Here is an 18,643-nt window from a genome sequence, read left to right on the forward strand (position 1 = left end):
GTTACCAGTGGATAAAGGTTCAGATTCTGGATGAGATTCCAGTGATGGAATTGAGAGTAGAAGAAAAGAAATATTCTTCTGATACTAGAAGAAGAGAGATGAGATGGCTCAGATACAGATATGTCTGGAAGTGTTGAGGCTAGACACTGAGGAAGCTGAGGTCTGATGGTCCTTATGTGTCTCTGCGAGGTGGGAGGCAGGGAGGTGGGTGAGAAGGAATGGAGGAGGACCGCACCCACGGGGTAGTAGGGGTTGAGACTAGCCGTTGTGGGGAATGGGCCTCGTCAGGTGTAACAGTTGGGTTGCAGAACAGCTTTTGAGGTCCAGCTGCAGTTGGAACCCATGAATCCGGTGACTCCAGACTACATGTTGTCTGGAATTTTCTCCAGCAGTCCTTAACATCCTGCTGTAGAAGCAAAGGAAAATTTTTCAGGATAGGGATAATGAAAAGACAAAGGATCGGTTATTAATGGTGCTGCCAAGTGAGTGGCTAAAGGATTGTGCTGAGAGGTCGAGACTGGAATCGAATGACGTAAACCCAAAGGGAGAGGATCGACTGGAGGAAAGGAGTTGGAAATGGTCTTGATGAAGGGCGGCGTGAGAGACCAGGAAGGACAGGAGCTTGTGCTTGCGTTTCTTCTGTGACACACGGCGTTTTAAGGAGTAGGTGTCCCCTGGGGAGGAGCGACTAAACTGGAATGAAAGTGAAGGGAGGGGGCAGGTAATCAAGGACTTTGTGTTGGAGAGGGGATCCAGATGGATGCCCAGTGACCCAGGATGATGGTGCAGTGGTTGGAATGGAGAGGAATACAGTCAGCTGGGGGTCCTCAGTGACTAAGGTGGGACCGCTCAGAGGTAAGTAGATTGTAGGAAAACGGGGAAAGCAATGATGGCATCCTCTGGGCAGCTGCTGTGTATGGTCTTCCCAACTCTGCCTCACAAGTATTTCTTGAGCTACCTATTGTTTTCTCCTTCACAGTAGAATTATTTGTGTGATTTCCTGAGTCTCACAGTTATTTCTTTGTCAGTCAGTCTTCCCTCACTAGACTGTGAGTCATATAAGGACAGGTACCATGGATGTTTCATTCATTGCTTTGTCCGCACCTCCTAGGAAAGTGTCTGGTTCAGAGTAAATACTCAATAAGATTTTATTCACTGGCTAAGTGACTGAATGAATGAATGAATGAATGAATGACGGGAGGAAGAGAGAGGCAGAAAGGAAGAGTCAGGATGACAGAAAGGAGAATGAGTCGTGTTCTCTCTTCCCGTCCTGGGCTGTAAGCCTTCCTTTGTGCATAGTTCCGTGTCCCCGTTCCCCTCAGTGTCCTCAGATGCCAGCACAGTGTCTCTTGCAGAGTGGATCCTCCAGAAAGATTGGTGTCGCGAACGAGTGAGAATCGCTGCCGAAGCATATTTTAATTGTATAGGGTTTTATTTTCATATTTTATTAGTTTATTACCATAACAAAAAATTTAGGGAAGAAGTTATTAAGAGATTGATTCATAAATATGGTGAGGTATGCCTATTTTATATCTCATATCTGGTTTTTATACTGTGGTGCTTGTTAATAGTCCCTCTGGAAAAGAAAAATCTTGATGATGAGATAAGCTACGTATCTGATGGAGATCGAGCCACATAAATGAGGAGAAAAAAGCAAGCAGTGCGTTGTTCTGGCTCTCTCTGCTGTAGGGTTTCTGGTTCACCTGTCCTCTCTTCTGAGGGCTTGTCCCTGCAGAGGGGCTAAGCAGCAGCTGCTCATGTGGCTCCCTCTACCTGCTCGTGCCCCCTCTTCATCTTTCCCCTCCATATTATTCCTAGTTCCCGTCTTTTACTTTGGAGAGCTAGAGAACCACTGTCGTCTCAGCAAACTTGTGTCAGTCTCTCTCTAATATTGGGGGCTCTTTCCTCATGGCAGGAGAGCGTCAGGGCCAGACATTTGCCACAGCCTGTTGGAAATTTCACCTTGTTCTCAATTGTTAGGCAGGAAAAGTAAGGTTTCTGGATCAGCTCGAAGGATGTGGCAGTTTTATTCAGTGAAAAAATTGCTATTGCATCCACTTGTATTTTGTTTAAATATAGTGAATTTTTGTACCACAGTTACGTTTTCCTATTATCCTTTCTGCTGCTTTTATCATTTTTATCTCTAAACAAAATATGTGACAACTAGATGATCTGTTAGAACACATTATCCTTTTAAATATAAGTATTATTATAAATGCTTTTCCCATTGTTGTCTGTATTGTGTATAACTAGATGTATATGTTTTTATATAATGGGTAAAATGCCAGCCTCTTTCTGATCTGAGTTTCTCTTAGATCACCATAATAAAATGCCTTGGGTATTGCTGTCCCCTTAGGGGTTTTTAAAGCTATTCCTTGCTCCGTTGCAAGGAGTACAAATTAAGGTCCTCAGACCCTCTCAGTGAGTGTAACATGACCATTGATACTGTTCAATTTCCAAATGTGAAGTTGAATCATGAAACGTCATTTTGGTAGAATTGTGTCATCTAAGGGATTAGAGCCAGGAGAACCCTTATAGGGCATCTACACCCTCCTTGCTGTGTAGACAAAGAAATAAACCTCCAGAGACAGCGCCTGACCTGAGGGCACAGGGCTACAAGGGCCTTCAGCAAGCCTGCTTTCCACCTCACTGTACCTGCCGTCTCCTTCCTCCGGCCCCACTCCTGTCTGGTGAGCTCCTCACACATGTCCTGGATGTAAGAATGACATTTCTCACTGGCGTTAACCTTCTCCATTGCACTGTTAAAAGATTCAGCCCACAACTTTTATCACCACTTCTATTTGCTCTAGATGAAAATTTTTATGGTTGAAGTTGAGGACTGTGAAGAATTTATAGTAATTTGATAAATTAAGAGCCAGTATACTGTCCAGAAAAACTTAATGCATGCTTTCAAAATATCTAGATTATTCCTAAAGACATACTTATAAAGCAAAAGAATCTGATTCTTCCTCTTCATTTGGCGCGCTGTCTATAAAACACCATCTCCAGTGTTACGAAGACACATAGTTTCATGGCAATTAAAATTGAGAAGGAAGTCCTACTTTCTTCCACTCAGTGGCTTTAGGACCAGGTCGGGGGATATTTTCTTAGTCTATTGCTATGTGCTTTCTTGTGTGGTGTAAATAAGTAAACCTCAGCCCCCTCATCTGTGAAATGAGGATGTTAATACTACTTCACACAGACAAGAATTAGAATGCAGTAGTATTCTCGTTATTCTTAGTTTAGAGGAGTACTCTTCCTTCAACATGAAACTGATAAAAACTTGATATATAGAAATATAATCATATAATATATCTCGGTTCATGATAAATCCATGATAGTCATCTACCCTAATTGCCTTATATAAATTTAGAGATATGGTAAACTAATTATGAACATGTAAACTTAGATTCAAGGCTAATGTGGTAAATTCTAGATCCAATCAATGTGTGTATATCTATAGTTAATCTGAAGCCTTACAGTTAAAAACCTGTTGTCTTTAGTGACTGGTATCTTCTGATTAAACTCCTCTGAAGAATCATAAGGTCGTCTTAAAGCCTCTGCGGGAAGTACTTCTTGCTCCACGTGTGAAGGTGCTTCTCAGAACATTCAGCTAATTATAAAATCTTTGACAGCAGTCCCGTAAATTTTTAGTCAAAGGAATATTTACTCAGAAAGTGTCCCTTCTCTGCAAATCTATAGCTATTCAAAGCTTGTTGATTTTTAATAAGTAACTGGAATGGCTCTCCTGAGTGTGTCGTGTTCTCTTTCTCCGTAGCTCCGACAGTTAGTAAACATGTGCATCAACCCCGACCCGGAGAAGCGACCAGACATCGCCTATGTTTATGACGTGGCGAAGAGGATGCACGCATGCACCGCCAGCAGCTAGACACGTGGAAGATTATGAAGAACGTAACCAAAATAATTTAAAGTGTTTCTGTGCAGACTATACCTCCCCGTTTTTGTCTGGGTGTTAAGATGAATATTTCAGAGCTAGTGTGCTTTGAATCCTTAACCGGTTTTCATATAAGTTTCATTTTGTACCAATTTGCGTCACCTGCCTGCAAACCCCAAAAGACTTTGGAATAATCAAATTGCATGTTAGGAGAGTAAACGAAACACGATGGTTTTTAATGGCTAGAGATTTTTTTAGAGTTATTTAGAGTTTTCTGCTGATAAATTGTGTTCAGATAGACTCTCAGTGCCAAATATTGAAGGCGCAGCGTGGCGCTCGTCAAGATACACTCCCAGCCTGGGGAAGAGTATCTAAACTTGGGACGTGTTCGCTTTACAGTCGGACGTGGACATTCGAGAGGAACGCAATTGTGTGCTTTCGTGATCATTTTGTTTTTAAAAGTTTGAAGTATGTGTTTTGGTTCTTAGCTTTGTAGCTTTCAAGTACAGTTCTCAAGATAAGTGTAGACAAATTATTTGAGAAGCATTTGGAATTCTTAGCTTATACGTTGAAAATGCAACTATTAAATGTGAAAAGATTCGGGGACAAAATGTGAGTCAGACACTGAAGAGTTTTTTGCCTTTGTTTTGTTTTAATATCTTTGATCTTCTCTTTGCATTAAAATGGTATAAATGAATCCATTTCAAAAGTGGTTAAGGATTTGTTTGGCTGGTGTGATAGTAATTTTGAAAGTTGCACATTGCCCGACGCCTTTTTTGTGTTTTTATTATTGTTTGTACATTTGAAAAATATCCTTTGAATAGCCTTACAGTACTATATTTCAATTTCTTTATAAATTTAAATGCTCTATTCATAACTGTACACCGTAGTGTCAGCATATGTTTTTATTCATAGATTTTATTGAAGTTCTGATTGGTCCCCTTCAGAAATTTTTTTATATTCTTCAAGTTCCCTCTTATTTATATTGTATGTGCATATGTGCATTTTTATCCATTAATGTTTCAGATTTGCTGAGAACATAATACCCTTTAAAAAAATATTTGTATTTGAAAGTTTTCCTGGATTGAAAACATTTTTTTTAATATTTAGAAATTTGGGCCACTCCATATGCATGCATTTTTATCTTGTTAGAGAGGAAGAAAGGATGTGTCTTGTGCTGTACCTGTGAATGTTGATGCCGTTTCAACTAATTTGACAAGGTTGTAATTTTAGAATATGTTTAAAGAAATGAAAACCGGCCATTACCACAGTCAGAATTTTTATGAGATTAACATTTCTGTTGAGAAGCTTTGAAACCAAGTACTGTATTCATGCATGAAGATGACCGACATGGTAACGCCTCGCTTAGTTCAAGGAGATGGGCAGAGTTTCCTAAATGCTGTCGTGGAAGTGTGTTTTCCCTGAATGCCTTCATGTCAGTGGTGACCAGTTCCTCACAGAATTGTGAAGCCAAGAGGCCGAGTCGCAGTCACCGTTACGGGACACCATGCCACCATGTAACCTTGGGATGGATAATCCTGCCAACGTGAAAACCTCATGTTCAGAGAACACCTACCTTTAGCCGATGTAATTGCTGGGTTTGTTTTTTCATGTAAGTATTTTTCTTACAATCATTTTAATACTTTCAAGTCATTTGTAAACTTTAAAACTGTATAAAGGGCAAAAGTATAAACTCTTCTTTTTTTTCAAAATTTAGTCAGTTATGGTATGTTCACTAGTTATGGTATCCGAAGGGTCGTTTTATCTCGCAATAGGCAAAGGAAACCTGATCGGTCCTTTATGAGGGCCAGATGCATTCTTTCTCCCAGATTCGAGTGACTTAGAACCTTTACCCTGAGCATCCATAGATTTATCGCCAGAAGTATGAGAGGAATTGTTTTTGTTGACGATTACTGTCATGCTCATTTTAATGCAATATAATTGATGGAGGTGAAATGTTCTGTGGTTGGAATAGATCTCTCCTCTTTCTTGCAATCTTGAAAAAATACCTGGATCTAAAATTCATTAGCTTGCCCCCTCGCAGTGACTTGCAAGCAAAAATTGAAGTTTTTCTTTCAGTGACTCTATCTGCTAGAAGGAAACAGCTGGGGAAAATTTAATGATCAGGGAAATCCACTATTATTTTCTACATGTGGAAACTTTTTGGATATTTTTTTTTTTATCTAAGTGTTCATATTTTTCCTGAAGAAACCACTGCATAAAAAAACAAATTCTAATTTTGAATGGGATCATTTTAAAGAATTATGAAGATGATTAGAAGTTTTAATTTTTATAATCACTTATAAAATGTTCTCTTTATATTCCTGTTTATAGGTAAACTTTGTGTTGATTAAGTAAAACATTTGGATTGATTTGGCAAACAGTAAAATGAAAGGTACATCCGATTCTAAGCCTTATTTAGACTTTGGTACCAGTTGCCCAGGGGAAAATGTGGGGTGACTTTGTTTTGTAAGCTGAGGTTTAGGAATGGTGGAAGAAGGGAATTCCTGTATAAAGTGCTCAACGATGTGCAATGATTGTAAATGTAGTAAGATATTACAGCCATTTCATGAATGCTTTACCATTTGCATAGTCTCTTTTACAAAACACCATTCTTGTATCATTATACTTCAGGTGTTGCTGTTAACATTTACATGATATTTATTTTAGCCAAAATGTTATTCATATTAAATGTTTTTTCTTTAAAATGAATGTATTGTGTTTATAACCCACAAATGCGTAATTATCCTATGCCTCATATTTCAATAGTACTGTAATATGGACTTCTTTTGTGAAATACTTTTATTTTGTTATGCTTCAAATACACCTACTAAAAAGATTCTGTTGTTAGCTTTGAAAATTGTATAATATCCTAATATAAATAAAAATATAAAATTTAAAAATGAGTACAATAAAATGTTTATGGATCTCTGATTTCTCTTCTCCCTGAAGTGTCCCATTGTTTATTTTCACTTGACACTAAACCTAAAGAAACAGTTCTTGTTCGTTTCCGTGACTTTACCACCTGGGAGAAGCGCAAGGGTTGGAGCCGTCCAGGGTGGTGAGAGAGCTCTGACAGACCCTAAGAAGGAGTTTTTTAAATACGCAAAACTCAGGCACATCTTCGCATGTTCCTCTTCTCTTCAGTACATCATTTTCTGTCTTTGAATAAGAAAAGTTTTCTAAAGTTGTAAAAAGAGTCTAGAATTTAGGCAGCAGATTCCATTCCCATGACTGTAATGTGCTGCTAACAGTGTAATGGTTGGAATGTTCTTTCCACATAATAAGTGAAGATCTTAATGGGGTAGAATCTGCGAGGCTGGTGGTGGAGGGATGGGAGTACCTTCCACATTCACGTTCCGTTAGATCGTGGTGAAGAATAGCTAATTTTCTAACCTGTGACTTACGCTGAAGAGCCTTCAGTCTGTGTGTGTGCGTGATTGTAAGGTAAGAGTAAATTTTAGGCACAAGATAGTCTTGGACTAGTTATAAATATTATTCCAAAAGTATGCTTCTTAATTAGAAAAGTCAGTACCAGGCATATGTGTTTAAGTGTCTTATCCATTGGTGCAGGTATAGTCACCACCAAATTGATGCGTTAACTTTTTAAAATCAAAATGACGTTGTTGAGAAAGACACCTGCAATGAAACCCTTATCAAAGGACTTTGATGGAATTGTTAAATTAGCTGTTTTTAATTACATGTGAATTCCTGGCACAATTAATAGTGAATTAAAACAGACTCTCATTATTTTTCAGCGAAAGATGTGAAAGTTAGTAAAGTGTATTTTACTTTTGGATGGAGACGTTTATCCTAGGAAGTTTCTTTCTGGTCTTCGTACATACCCATTTCACTGTTCACTTAGGTCTCTAGATCTAATTTTAATCCTTGAGATAAAAAAGTAAAAGGGAACTTTAAAGTTAAGGTTTGTAACCAGGGTTTTTTCTTTTTTGCTGAGGAAGATTAGCCCTGAGCTAACATCTGTGCCAGTCTTCCTCCACTTCACATGTGGGTAGCTGCCACAGCGTGACTGGTGAGTTGTGTAGGTCTGCACCTGGGATCCGAACCCATAAACCAGGGCCACTGAAGTGGAGCACATCGAACTTAACCACTTACCACAGGGCCAGTCCAAAACCAGGGGGGTTTTAAGTCAGTTATTTTCACTGTGAGTGTTACAATGCATAGAAAATCATTTTTTTCACTCCTTTCCAGAAACATGATCCTGTGGATAAATTATGTAATTTCACTAATCCTTACTTGCTCAAGTGTAAAGTAGGGATATAAATCCCTAACTCTTCAGGAGAATTAAATTACAATACATTGTATAAAGGACCAAGTGCAGTCCCTGGTACCAAGTGAGTGCTGGCTAAATGTCGCTGTTATCACACGAGTGTGACAAAGAATCCATGCACGTCTTCTCCAGCGACAGCTCCATCTGCTTTTGCCTTGCTCTCAGCATTCTGGTCCCACTGGACTGGTTTTTCAAAGGCCCTCAGCTCTTTCTCACGTAGGGCCAGTACAGCTTAAAGAACGCTTCCCGTTTGGCTAGGGAAAAAAACCCTGCTCATCTTTCATGGCTGTCATTAAATACACGTTTTCGGGAGCCACCCAGACTGAATCCTGTGCTTTTCCTCTTGGTGCTCACCCCATGTGGTGGTCAACACTTGACATAATGCCGTATTGGTGGTAGTAAATTTGTTTTTGTTGAATTAGTAAGCGAACATTGTAATGCTGTAAGTGGAGCCGAGCAGTCCAGGGGATTGTGCGTAGATGAAAAACAGCAAAAATCAGAAAGATGAGGACAAGTAAGGGGGTGAGAGGATCAAAAACAGGGAGAAGCTAAACCAAAAGAAAAATTTGAAGTCACCAGCTGCCTTAAATTACAAAGAAATGGAAGATAATAAGGATCGAGGTTAGGCCCCTGGATTTAGAGAGGAGGTCATGGTGATGTCCATGTGACCATCTCAGGGGACTGGAGTGGAAAACAAATGGGAGTAAACACGGGAGTTGTGGCACATAAAGAAAAATCGGGTGGTAACCAAAAATGGAAATAGCTCAATTTTTAAAGATAAAGTGAACTGAAACGAGAGTAGTAGCAAGGGGAGAAGAAACGGAAGATGCTGCAGAGGGAGTGCAGAAGGTGGTGAGAGGGAGTGAGGCCCTCAGAAGGGATTGATCCACCAACTCCACAGGCGTTTATTGCTCATCCCCATATACTAGACCCTTAGATACAGTTGAGCAAAATACCTCTTTTCACAGATTTAAAATCCAGGAAGAAACACATCTACAGAAATATATAAACGCAAATTGTGATGCATGCTATGGAAAGAGATGCTGAGGAAGCGACATCTAAGTCAAGACCTAAGGGTGGGAAGGAGTCAACCAGAGAACTAACAAGGGGAGATCCTGACAGGCAAGGAAGGATGCGAGGGCTTCAGGCCGGAAGTGCTTGGCGCTCTGAGAAACAAAAGATGAGAGTGGGTGAGCTGGGGGGTGTGACGCCAGGTGGGTTTGGAAATGTGTATTTTCCCTATATTTGCAATAACCAGTTAGTAATATAAGTGGGGAAAAATGACAAATAGAATTATGAAATGCTTAGAAATGATTGAGCAAGAAACATCTAAGATCCATATGAGGGAAATCATCAAGTCTTGTTGAGGAATGAAAGCAAATCCTGAACAAATAGAGAAAGAGGCCATGTTCCAGGTGGGGAGATTAATATAAATGTCAAGTATCTTATAATATTAGTAATGCAACATCGATCTGAAGCTCATCTTTTTTTTTTTTTTTTTTGAAGCAGATAAAATGATGTCAAAGTTCATCTGGAAAAATAAATAGACAAAAATAGCCAAGAATGTTTTAAAAAAACAAGAATAGACTGAACTTAACATCACATATGAAAACTTACCATAAAGCTGCTTTAATTGAAGCAGTACGGTGTTGGCAGAGGAACAGGTGAAGAGAGTCGGGGAACGAGACATGTCAAACACACAGTGAAGCAGTATGGGAACTTAGTATGTGAAAGAAGTGACTTCTGTATGGGGAAGTGTGTTTTATTAGGTAAAAGGCTCTGGTGCCACTCTTCACTGGATGAAAATGAAGTTAGATTCCTAACTCACACTATATAGAAGAAGAAATACCAGGTGGGTCAGTGACCTAAGTTTACAAAGAAGGAAGAGAAGGAAAGAGGGTGGGAGGGAAGGTGGAAGGAAGGGAGGAAGGAAGAAAAAATCAGGAGAAATTTAGGAGAATGCATAACCCTATAACCACGGGAGTGAGTGACCTCCATAATTGGCAATGGATATCTTATGTTAACATATACCATAAAATCAAAATACAATGGAAAACACAATGCATTTGACCACATAAACAATTGGCAATGGATATCAACAAAATTGAAATACAAATGATAAACTGAGAATCACATATGGGTAAATATCCCCAAGTTGCTAAGTAAAATTGATAAGTAAAAATGCAAGCAAATAGGAAAAAAAAAAACCAAAGGCTATAAACAGATAATTCACATCAGAAGAAATTCAATCAATGGTCAACAGCAAAAGAAATCAGTCAATGTACATGAAAAATGATGTCATTGGGCACTCCTCTTTATCTTCCATGACTTTGACATTTTTGAAAAGTGCAAACCAGTTCTGTAGAATGTCCTTCAATTCGGGTTTGTCTGATGTTTCCTCATAATTCACTTCTGCAGGAATATTCCTGAAGGAAGGCTGAGTTTGTCTCTGTGCAACATACCACGCAGTAAGAATGCTGGTTTGCCCATTACTGTTTGCCGGGAGCCGCCCACCAGTCAGCTAAGCCTCTACCCAAGGGCAACCGTCCGGGAGAGAGAGAAGGGAACGCACGGCGGACCCTCAGAAGATGGCGGTCGGCCGCTCTTGATCCTACTCATGCTGCTAATCTTAGCAGTATTGCTCTCGCTGTTCTTTTTCTGTACATGGGGATATCTGGGGAAAATCTCTCCAAGCAGGGGAAAGAAGATGATGTAACCTGGCCTTCTAGGGAGGGTTCAGGGAACAGCAGCCTGAAGGAAAAAAACGTGCTGACCCCCTCCTGGAAAGGTGGTAAAGGAATTTGGACAGCCCTCAAGGAGGAAGCCTTCTAATAATCAGCCTCAAAGGAGAACATTCCCTCCTCAGGTCCCTTCTAGGAGGCAGAGATTATCCTAGGCCTGTTAGGACAGGAGGTAAATGGTGGCACCCACCAAGGAGCAAAGATATGCAAAAGGTACACTCTCCTAAAACAACTCATGATCCTGATAAAGTTACAGAAAAAATATCATAATATATTGACACAGAGGAACTGGGATTATGATGAGGATTGGGAACCCTATAAAATAGTTAATGGTAAAAGAGAAACCCCAAGCACTGTGCCTGTGTGGCTTTTGATCAGACGGAGCTGGGGGCTTGTGTGTACTTGGTCCCCTTATACGTTGCAATACTTCTGCTTTCGTTGTTACAGGAATAAAGATAGAGGCTTAGGGCCATTCGACCCATGGGGAACTGAATCTAGACGTTACACCCCGTTTTGCAGTCAGTCTTAGACCTCTAGACGCCTAGTAGACATATAGAAAAGGTCAATATCTATAGTTAACAAAGGTTGCTTGCTTCTCGTAGACATACTGTGCTAATATTGTAACAAGATATGCTTATGTACCCGTTTTGTTTGCCAAAATTATACACTGGGATAGTTCCATGAAATCATAAACATGTGACCTGAACCATATGTAAATGCTTGAATGCTTTGAATAAATCAGACTTGGAAACCTCACTTCCAGTCTCGCCTTGCCTTCTTTCTTTGCCGACGCCGTCCATCCCTCAGGAAACCTGGACTCGGCTGGAGCTGGACTCCGGCAACTGTTGATGCAACTTTGATCACTTAGTAAGTTGGTGACCTTAATGATAAAGTTTGATTTTTTTCTTTGTAATTAATAGTATGTAGTGGGTAGATATTTTGAGAATATGTAAATACCGTGTTTCTCGACACACTTTTGTTCACTATATCGATCTTGCTTGTTTTAATTATTACTATGATGGTTGCCAAAAGTGACTTTGCAATTCTGTCATTCCTTCTACATTTGTTAGTTGGCATGCTACTGTACGGAATAACTTTCCCTTTTTCTCCAATTTATTTTTTATTTTATTATTTATATCAATATGGACACAGATTTTTATATTATTCCATGGGTCATAATCTGTTACTATCATTTATTTTGATGCAGAAATTGTCCCATATTTGGTTAGTAGGAGATCCTACAAGCCGGCTCCTGTCTTTTTGGCAAGTCTCCATAATTTCTCGAGTACTTCCTTACTTCCCGGCACAGAAAGAAATTACGTGTTCATCTTGTTTTCTGTTCTCCAGCCCTTGAATCAGTCATTTCTTCAAGGAGCCCTGGTTTCTTTCCTTGGGGAAGGGTATTTAGAAGTCAAGATGTGGGTGCTGGGTGTGCTTATTTCTATTGGGATGACATTGCTTCTGGGCCTTTTTAATATACAGAGCTAGGAAATATATGTGTGTGTTCAGACACACACACATGTATACAAACATGCGTATCTATTTCTGTATATATTTGCCTATATTTTTAAAAATTACAAGGTTACACCAATTCTTCCAGTTCTCACCCAACACCACAGGTTGTTTTTTTTTTTTCATTTTTCCAAATTTTAAATCTTATCTGACAGTAAGAAGCCTGTCAGATAATTCCCAAGAATGGATTCAACAAATGGCTTCTCTTTCAGTAATGTTCTTAATGTGTAGCTCGATGCTGCTGCTATCGGATATTTTCCCTTAACTTCAATAAATATCTACTCATTTAGTAATCAGCACGCAGCAACTATTCCAGGAAAGTTGTTCCAGCCTCTTGTGTTCATTATTCTTTATTTTCAGTGTCCCATTATTTTCTGTAAAGTTAAAATTTCATGTCTGTCCTAATATTAATTAATCTGCCATCACATGTTACCTAGATCATCAAACTCCTGTTGCTGTTTTCTCAACAAAACATTCTTCCTCCTTTCTCCGGCAGATCTTTGGATGGATCTTTGCTTGGCTGCTGTATGCAGAATCCCACCCCTTTGCTCACTCTGCACCAGCCCAGTAACCGGATTGGCAGGTAGTGCAGACGGTTATGAAGTTACTCTGACCTAAGAGAACAGAAATATTAATAAGAATAGACTATTTCATGAGAAAAGTATCCTAAACTAAAACCCCACAGTCTCTCAAAAGTGGGATGCCAAATTATTATATAGAGTAAGCAACCCCAGGGTAGGAAAAGGACCCTGGCCCCCTCCCCAGCTAAAAACACATGGGCCCCTGCATCCAGCAGCAGGGTATCAGATTGGACTTTAAATCCAAATACTGCCTGATGGGGAATCCTACAGTCCTTGCGTCTCTAGACTTTCTCTGTCCCCTTTACCACTATCCGAGTCTAAACCACTGTCGTCTGTCACCAGAATCTCCCAACTGCCCTACCTGCTTCCCCTCTTCTGATTCTTCAGTTTTCCATGCAAGAGTCAGCATGAACTATTTATAATATAAATCACGTCACTTCACTTTCTCTGCTTAAAATTCTCCAACAGTTTCCTGTTGCCCTTAGAATAAAATCCAGACTCCTTATCACCGCCTGAAAAGGCCTAAAGAACATTCCAGCATCTGGTTCTCTCTCCCATTCCCTTTGCTCCAGCTGCATTGATGTTCGTTTGTATTTCCAGGAGGCTGCTCTCTAAGCTACTTCAGGGACTTGCATTTTCGGTTTGGATGGACTGTAACCTTCTTCCCCCACAAACTTTCCCATCGCCAGGGCCTTCCTGTCATTAAGGTGTCAGTTCAAATGTTCTCTCTGCGAGAAGCCTTCCCAGACCACCCTATCGAATACTACGTCACCACACACCCTCCCACTGGCAGCCCCGACCTCATGAACGCAGCCACTCCTGTATTGCCCTCCTTTACTTCTTTGAAGCATGTATCACATTCTGGAATTATCTCACAGTCTGCCCATCTCATTGTCATTTCAAGTGCATACACGAATGACACCAGTAAGTACCTTAGCCCAGGCAACACCCCAACCCCAGTCCCAAGGCAGTTTGAGATGAGGGGTGGAAGGCAGGTGGTTTATTTGGGGAAGTGACCATAGGGAACAAGAGTGGGAGCCTAGGGAAGAGTGCAGGAGGGAGGGGGGAAAAGGCAATTCAAGGGCGTCTTCTCCAGTTCATCCCCGCAGAGGGAATCTGGACCCCAATCCCACTGGGACTTTCTAGGCCAGAGGATGCATCCCTGGAATTCTCCACCTGCAGAGTGGGAGAGGGAAGCATTCGTACACCAGGTCCTGTCCTGCGATGTCAACTCCCTCATTTATCATCCGTGCATGCATACGTACCAGGCAGATTCCCACAGGCATCCCTCACTGGAGCATCAGAGAACCCTGGGTGCACAGTGAGAGTCAAGCGCAGCAGCTGAGGTCAGGTGCTGTAGACTTCACCTGCGTGAAGCTGGTTGTCTCAGCAATGGCTGGAGTAAAAGGTGGTCCAAGGGCAGGTGAGGCAGAGCACAAGAGGATCCACTGCCGAAGGCTAACCAGGGTACTTTTCTCCTTGCGGTAGTCCACTATCCGGAGAGAATCCGACGGCATGGTTACTAAGGGATGGGTTGTTTGCATTTGAAAAGGGATTTGGCTAAATGGAATTCTTCACTGAAAGATGGCAATGCGAGGGGTTAGGAAGGACTGTGACCTGTCCGGAGGAGGCATGAGGGAACAGGAGGATAGGAACAGGTCTGAGAAATGCACAGAGTAAATGTTTCTTTGTGGTTTTGCTTAAAGCTAAGATGGAGATAACCTCAGTACCTGGCATAGAGTTGCTTAATACTTTTTTAGGAAATGAATGGATGAGTGAATGAAATATTGAAAGCTTCAGACGATCAAGTCTGCCTGATTAACAATGCCCAAGGAATGTGGGTTATTGGTTAACATTTATGTTTTTCTTTGTCGTTTACTTACATATTGTCAACTGCCTGAAATGTATGTTTGAATACCTGTCATCAGAAAGTAACGCAATCTCTGCCGCTGTTTCCAAGATCTCTGTGTGTTTGAAGCCATAGGCTCTTTTCACAATGCATTTTTGAATGAAAATGGAGTAGATTGAGTACTTAGGAGACATTTCTCCTTTTTAATGGTTATACGAGTCCCAGATCCAGATAAGTAAAACTCATTTCTATATACCTCACCTTTATCAGGTATTTACAATGAGGCTAATGTTATGCTCCTTTTTTTTACCCAGCCTTTCCTGACAATCCTAACCATTGAAACGTACTCTGTTAACACACTGTATGTCTCCTTTATAATCCCCCTTGTGATTGAATATTCTGTCATTATTTAATGTCTGCTCTCCATGCAAAGTTCTAAGCTCCCCGATAGCAGAGGCACTGTCCAGCATGATTCCTGCTGTATCCTCCGTGCTTAGCAGAGCCCCGGAACATGGTAAGTACCCAATAAATCCTTGTTGAACGAACGTTCACATACATGAACTCATTTCTATATATTTTCTCAATATGCCTGGGAAAGTGATGTCATTGCCCCCATTTAGCAGTTGGAAAACTCAAGGCAGGATCAAGAGTTTTCCCAAGGTCACTGACAGAGTTGGATTTTATTCCAGTTCTTCTGCTTCAAGCCTCATGCTGTTATCTGTTGACTGCAGAGGGATCCTCCGAATTGCATTAAAGAGCTAAAATATAGAGAAGGCCTTTGTTTTATTCATCATGGTCCCTCTCATTTGTGGTTTGCAGATAGGGACGCTTAGCAACATCAGAGGTGAGGACAGTCTGCTCAGCAGGTGTGTTAATGCAGAACTTGATTATGAGTGACCAGAGATTGGGAAGTGGGGGCTTTCTCACTAAGTCAGCGGTTGGGGGGAGGAGGGGGGGATTCGGAAGAAAGGCAAGAAGGCACTTCTCCAGCATCCTGCAAAGATCTCTGGGAATGGTGATCAAAGAGATAGAAGAATGGAGTGCTTTTACACTTAATTTGTATTCATTGGGGGCATTCTAAGCACCAAGCATGACACTTAGACACATTCCCTGTATTCGTTTTTGTAAATTGTCATTATTATTTTATTGAGTAGTTCTTAATATTATCCCCACTTTTAACGAGATCAGGCAAAGTAAGCTCAAAATGTTGACTTGCTCAAGTTCACAGAGCCCGTAAGGGGTGGGACAAAATAATCTCAAAATACATACTTGTGTGGAAAAATCAATGGATGAAAAAAAGTTAGGAAGACAAGAAAAAAAAGATTTTGGAAAGAGTATTGAGATGTTGACAAAAGTTCAGGAGAAGGGGTTCCTTTAAAAGGATAGTGGCTCTGAAGAGGTGATTGTGCCTTAAAGTTGTGACTTACGGTTTGGATGGCTGTCGATTTGAATTCACATCCTATTCTACCTAAATCGTAAAGACAAATACGATTCTCTGCTTTTCTACTTATTACAGCCATGCTGTTTCACTGCTAGTCAGCTCCATGTTAGTGATTTGTCTATATCTAGTAAAGGATTGACTTATCCTCATGCTTAAAAATAAGCATAATGCATTTTTTCATAATGTACTTTTTATCGGTTATCAGGTGGACTACAATGTAAAAATCTGAAAACAGGAGTGAATGCTACAGATAGAATCTGAGTTCCTTCATTTTCGGCTGCTTTGTGTTAATGTTTCAGAGAGACTGTGCTCTGATTTTAATCTTAGAAACACATCTTCAAAAGGACATAACGGCCTCGTAATTTTACTTGCCAGCACAAAAGCCGTTCAAGGAAATTCAAGAAAATGTAAGCATGACATGGGCATCCTCAGTGAGGCCTTTCATTTCCATTTTCCCTATAACTCTCAAGGTATGCCAGATACAGCATTTGGGGAAGGGGCCCTGCCGAGGCTCCCCCACCATAATGAGGCAATAATGAGATAAATTAGGTGTAAATCAGGGGGGTCTTTTCCTTCTATCGATTTGTCAAAATACCTTATCATGGAAAAGCACAAATGAAAACAACTCTTTTCTCTCTGTGATGGAGACAGCATGCTCTGGGGTGGCTGTTTGCCTGCAGAGCCTCAGAGATGCTTGACTGTAAAGCCCACTTGGCAATTCTCCTGGAGTTCTGTGAGCCGGACGGCCCTGCACACTCTCTTTCTCTCATGTTTTCCTCTGTGTCCTGTGCGAGGGTCTCTTCCAGTTAAGGATTTAAAGCCAGCTCTATGTACACAAAAATCAGATTTATATCTTTGTACCACAAAATGAAGCAATTATTTTGTCTCGTAATAGATTCGCCTGCCTCTGCCCCGGCCCCCGTGCTACCCACTGTTGTCAGCAAGGCGGGGACACTGGTGAGGGCTTCATTAAGGAGAGCCCCGCTGATACTGACCATTGATCCCGCAGCCAGCTCAGGTGCGTCGGCCACAACATTTCCTCCCCGTGCTCTTTACTTCTCTCCAGGGACAACCAATCAGAAGAAACGACCCTCATGCCTAGTGTTTTGAGAAGCAGAGAGCAGTTTGATTTCAATTGCCGACCTGTCCACTAGCTTGGTAAATCACATTTCAATCTCCTAAGGGCAAAAAGAACGTATAGCCTGCTTATGTATGTGTGTGTGTGTGTGTGTGTGTGAGCATTGCACTCTAAGATCCAGCCTTTCCATAGGTTAAACCACAGGACTTCACCTGGTAAGTTAAAAATGAGGAATTCAAAAGTATTCATGCTTTAGAAGTGAAATCCAATATTCTTAAACATACCATTATACCCTGAAATCTAGGGTTACACATCTAAGGCCAGCTAAGCAAAATGAGCAAACTTAAATTCTGTCCTCTTTTGTGTGTATTTGGTGGCAAATTGTGGAGAACGTGACTTTTAACTTACAGCTCTGCGAAGTCATCCATCTAGGGTGCTGATCTCTTTCAATAAAATTTCAGATAAATGCCATTTTTCCCAATTTTATGCTAACTGTGAGACTCCAGAATGATAATACATCTAGATGCTGGTCTTATTGCAATACGTCTAGGATGCCGAGGTGTGAAAATGGTAGCCCTGCACCGTCTGACCACAGCTTTATACCCTTCATCCTTTCCCTTAAATATATCATCTGTTCAAATAAGCCCAGATGTTTTCTTCCCAGTGTTTCTCACGCAGAGCACAGTTTAACTACAGAAATTTGTCAGCTCCCCTTTTGCTGGTTGACTCTCTGGTATGTGTCCTTAGAGACTTGAACCAGTTCTAAATTTTATATGATGATATTTTTCATTTTCAGGTTATGTTATTCCACTTCCAAAAAATCTAGAGAGTCTTTAATAATATTCCCCTTAAAACAAACACCAAGCACAAGTCACTGTTCAAACCCCTTGTCTTTATGTGTTGCAAATAAACCCGAAACACTTTCTGGTTGTAGAAGGAATAGAAATGATATATAATTCAGTGCCTCGTTTAGGAATCTCTTTTCATCTCCCCCACCGCCTCCCACTGTTCCCTCCCCGGGCACTAAGCATTTTGTAAATAAACTTATAAAAATAAAAACTGAATTTTGTGTGTCTTTAACATTTTATGTGGTATCCCACATCTTGTATCTCAGGTAATTTAACCTGTTTCGTGACAAGGGAATAAGTTTTGTCATCTTTCTAAATCTCTCTGCACCTGTTTGGTGATTTTTATAATCCTCATTCTTGATGATGTATATAAAATTTATGTAATCTTTGGGTTTCTATCAAGATTT

At 40.6% G+C, this 18,643-nt stretch overlaps 1 protein-coding gene and 1 long non-coding RNA gene across 9 annotated transcripts in view; both read left to right on the forward strand.

Annotated features, from left to right (window-relative positions):
- The window catches only part of NEK7 (NIMA related kinase 7), a 160,728-nt gene extending 153,916 nt beyond the window's left edge, over positions 1–6,812 (forward strand). For all 8 annotated transcript variants that reach the window (XM_070602455.1, XM_070602451.1, XM_070602456.1 and 5 more), the window contains one exon: positions 3,779–6,812. In XM_070602455.1, coding sequence (XP_070458556.1) covers positions 3,779–3,889 — 111 coding nt within the window. In that variant the 3' untranslated portion in view covers positions 3,890–6,812. The remainder of the gene's footprint in view (positions 1–3,778) is intronic.
- Positions 6,813–11,666: 4,854 nt separating this feature from the next.
- Positions 11,667–17,468, forward strand: LOC139080662 (uncharacterized). Its single transcript, XR_011535344.1, has 5 exons — positions 11,667–11,794; positions 12,936–13,022; positions 15,303–15,383; positions 16,516–16,717; positions 17,206–17,468. It is a non-coding gene; the product is annotated as an uncharacterized lncRNA (long non-coding RNA).
- Positions 17,469–18,643: the final 1,175 nt, after the last annotated feature.

Source organism: Equus przewalskii, chromosome 31, assembly GCF_037783145.1.
Source record: "Equus przewalskii isolate Varuska chromosome 31, EquPr2, whole genome shotgun sequence".
Taxonomy (NCBI): domain Eukaryota; kingdom Metazoa; phylum Chordata; class Mammalia; order Perissodactyla; family Equidae; genus Equus; species Equus przewalskii.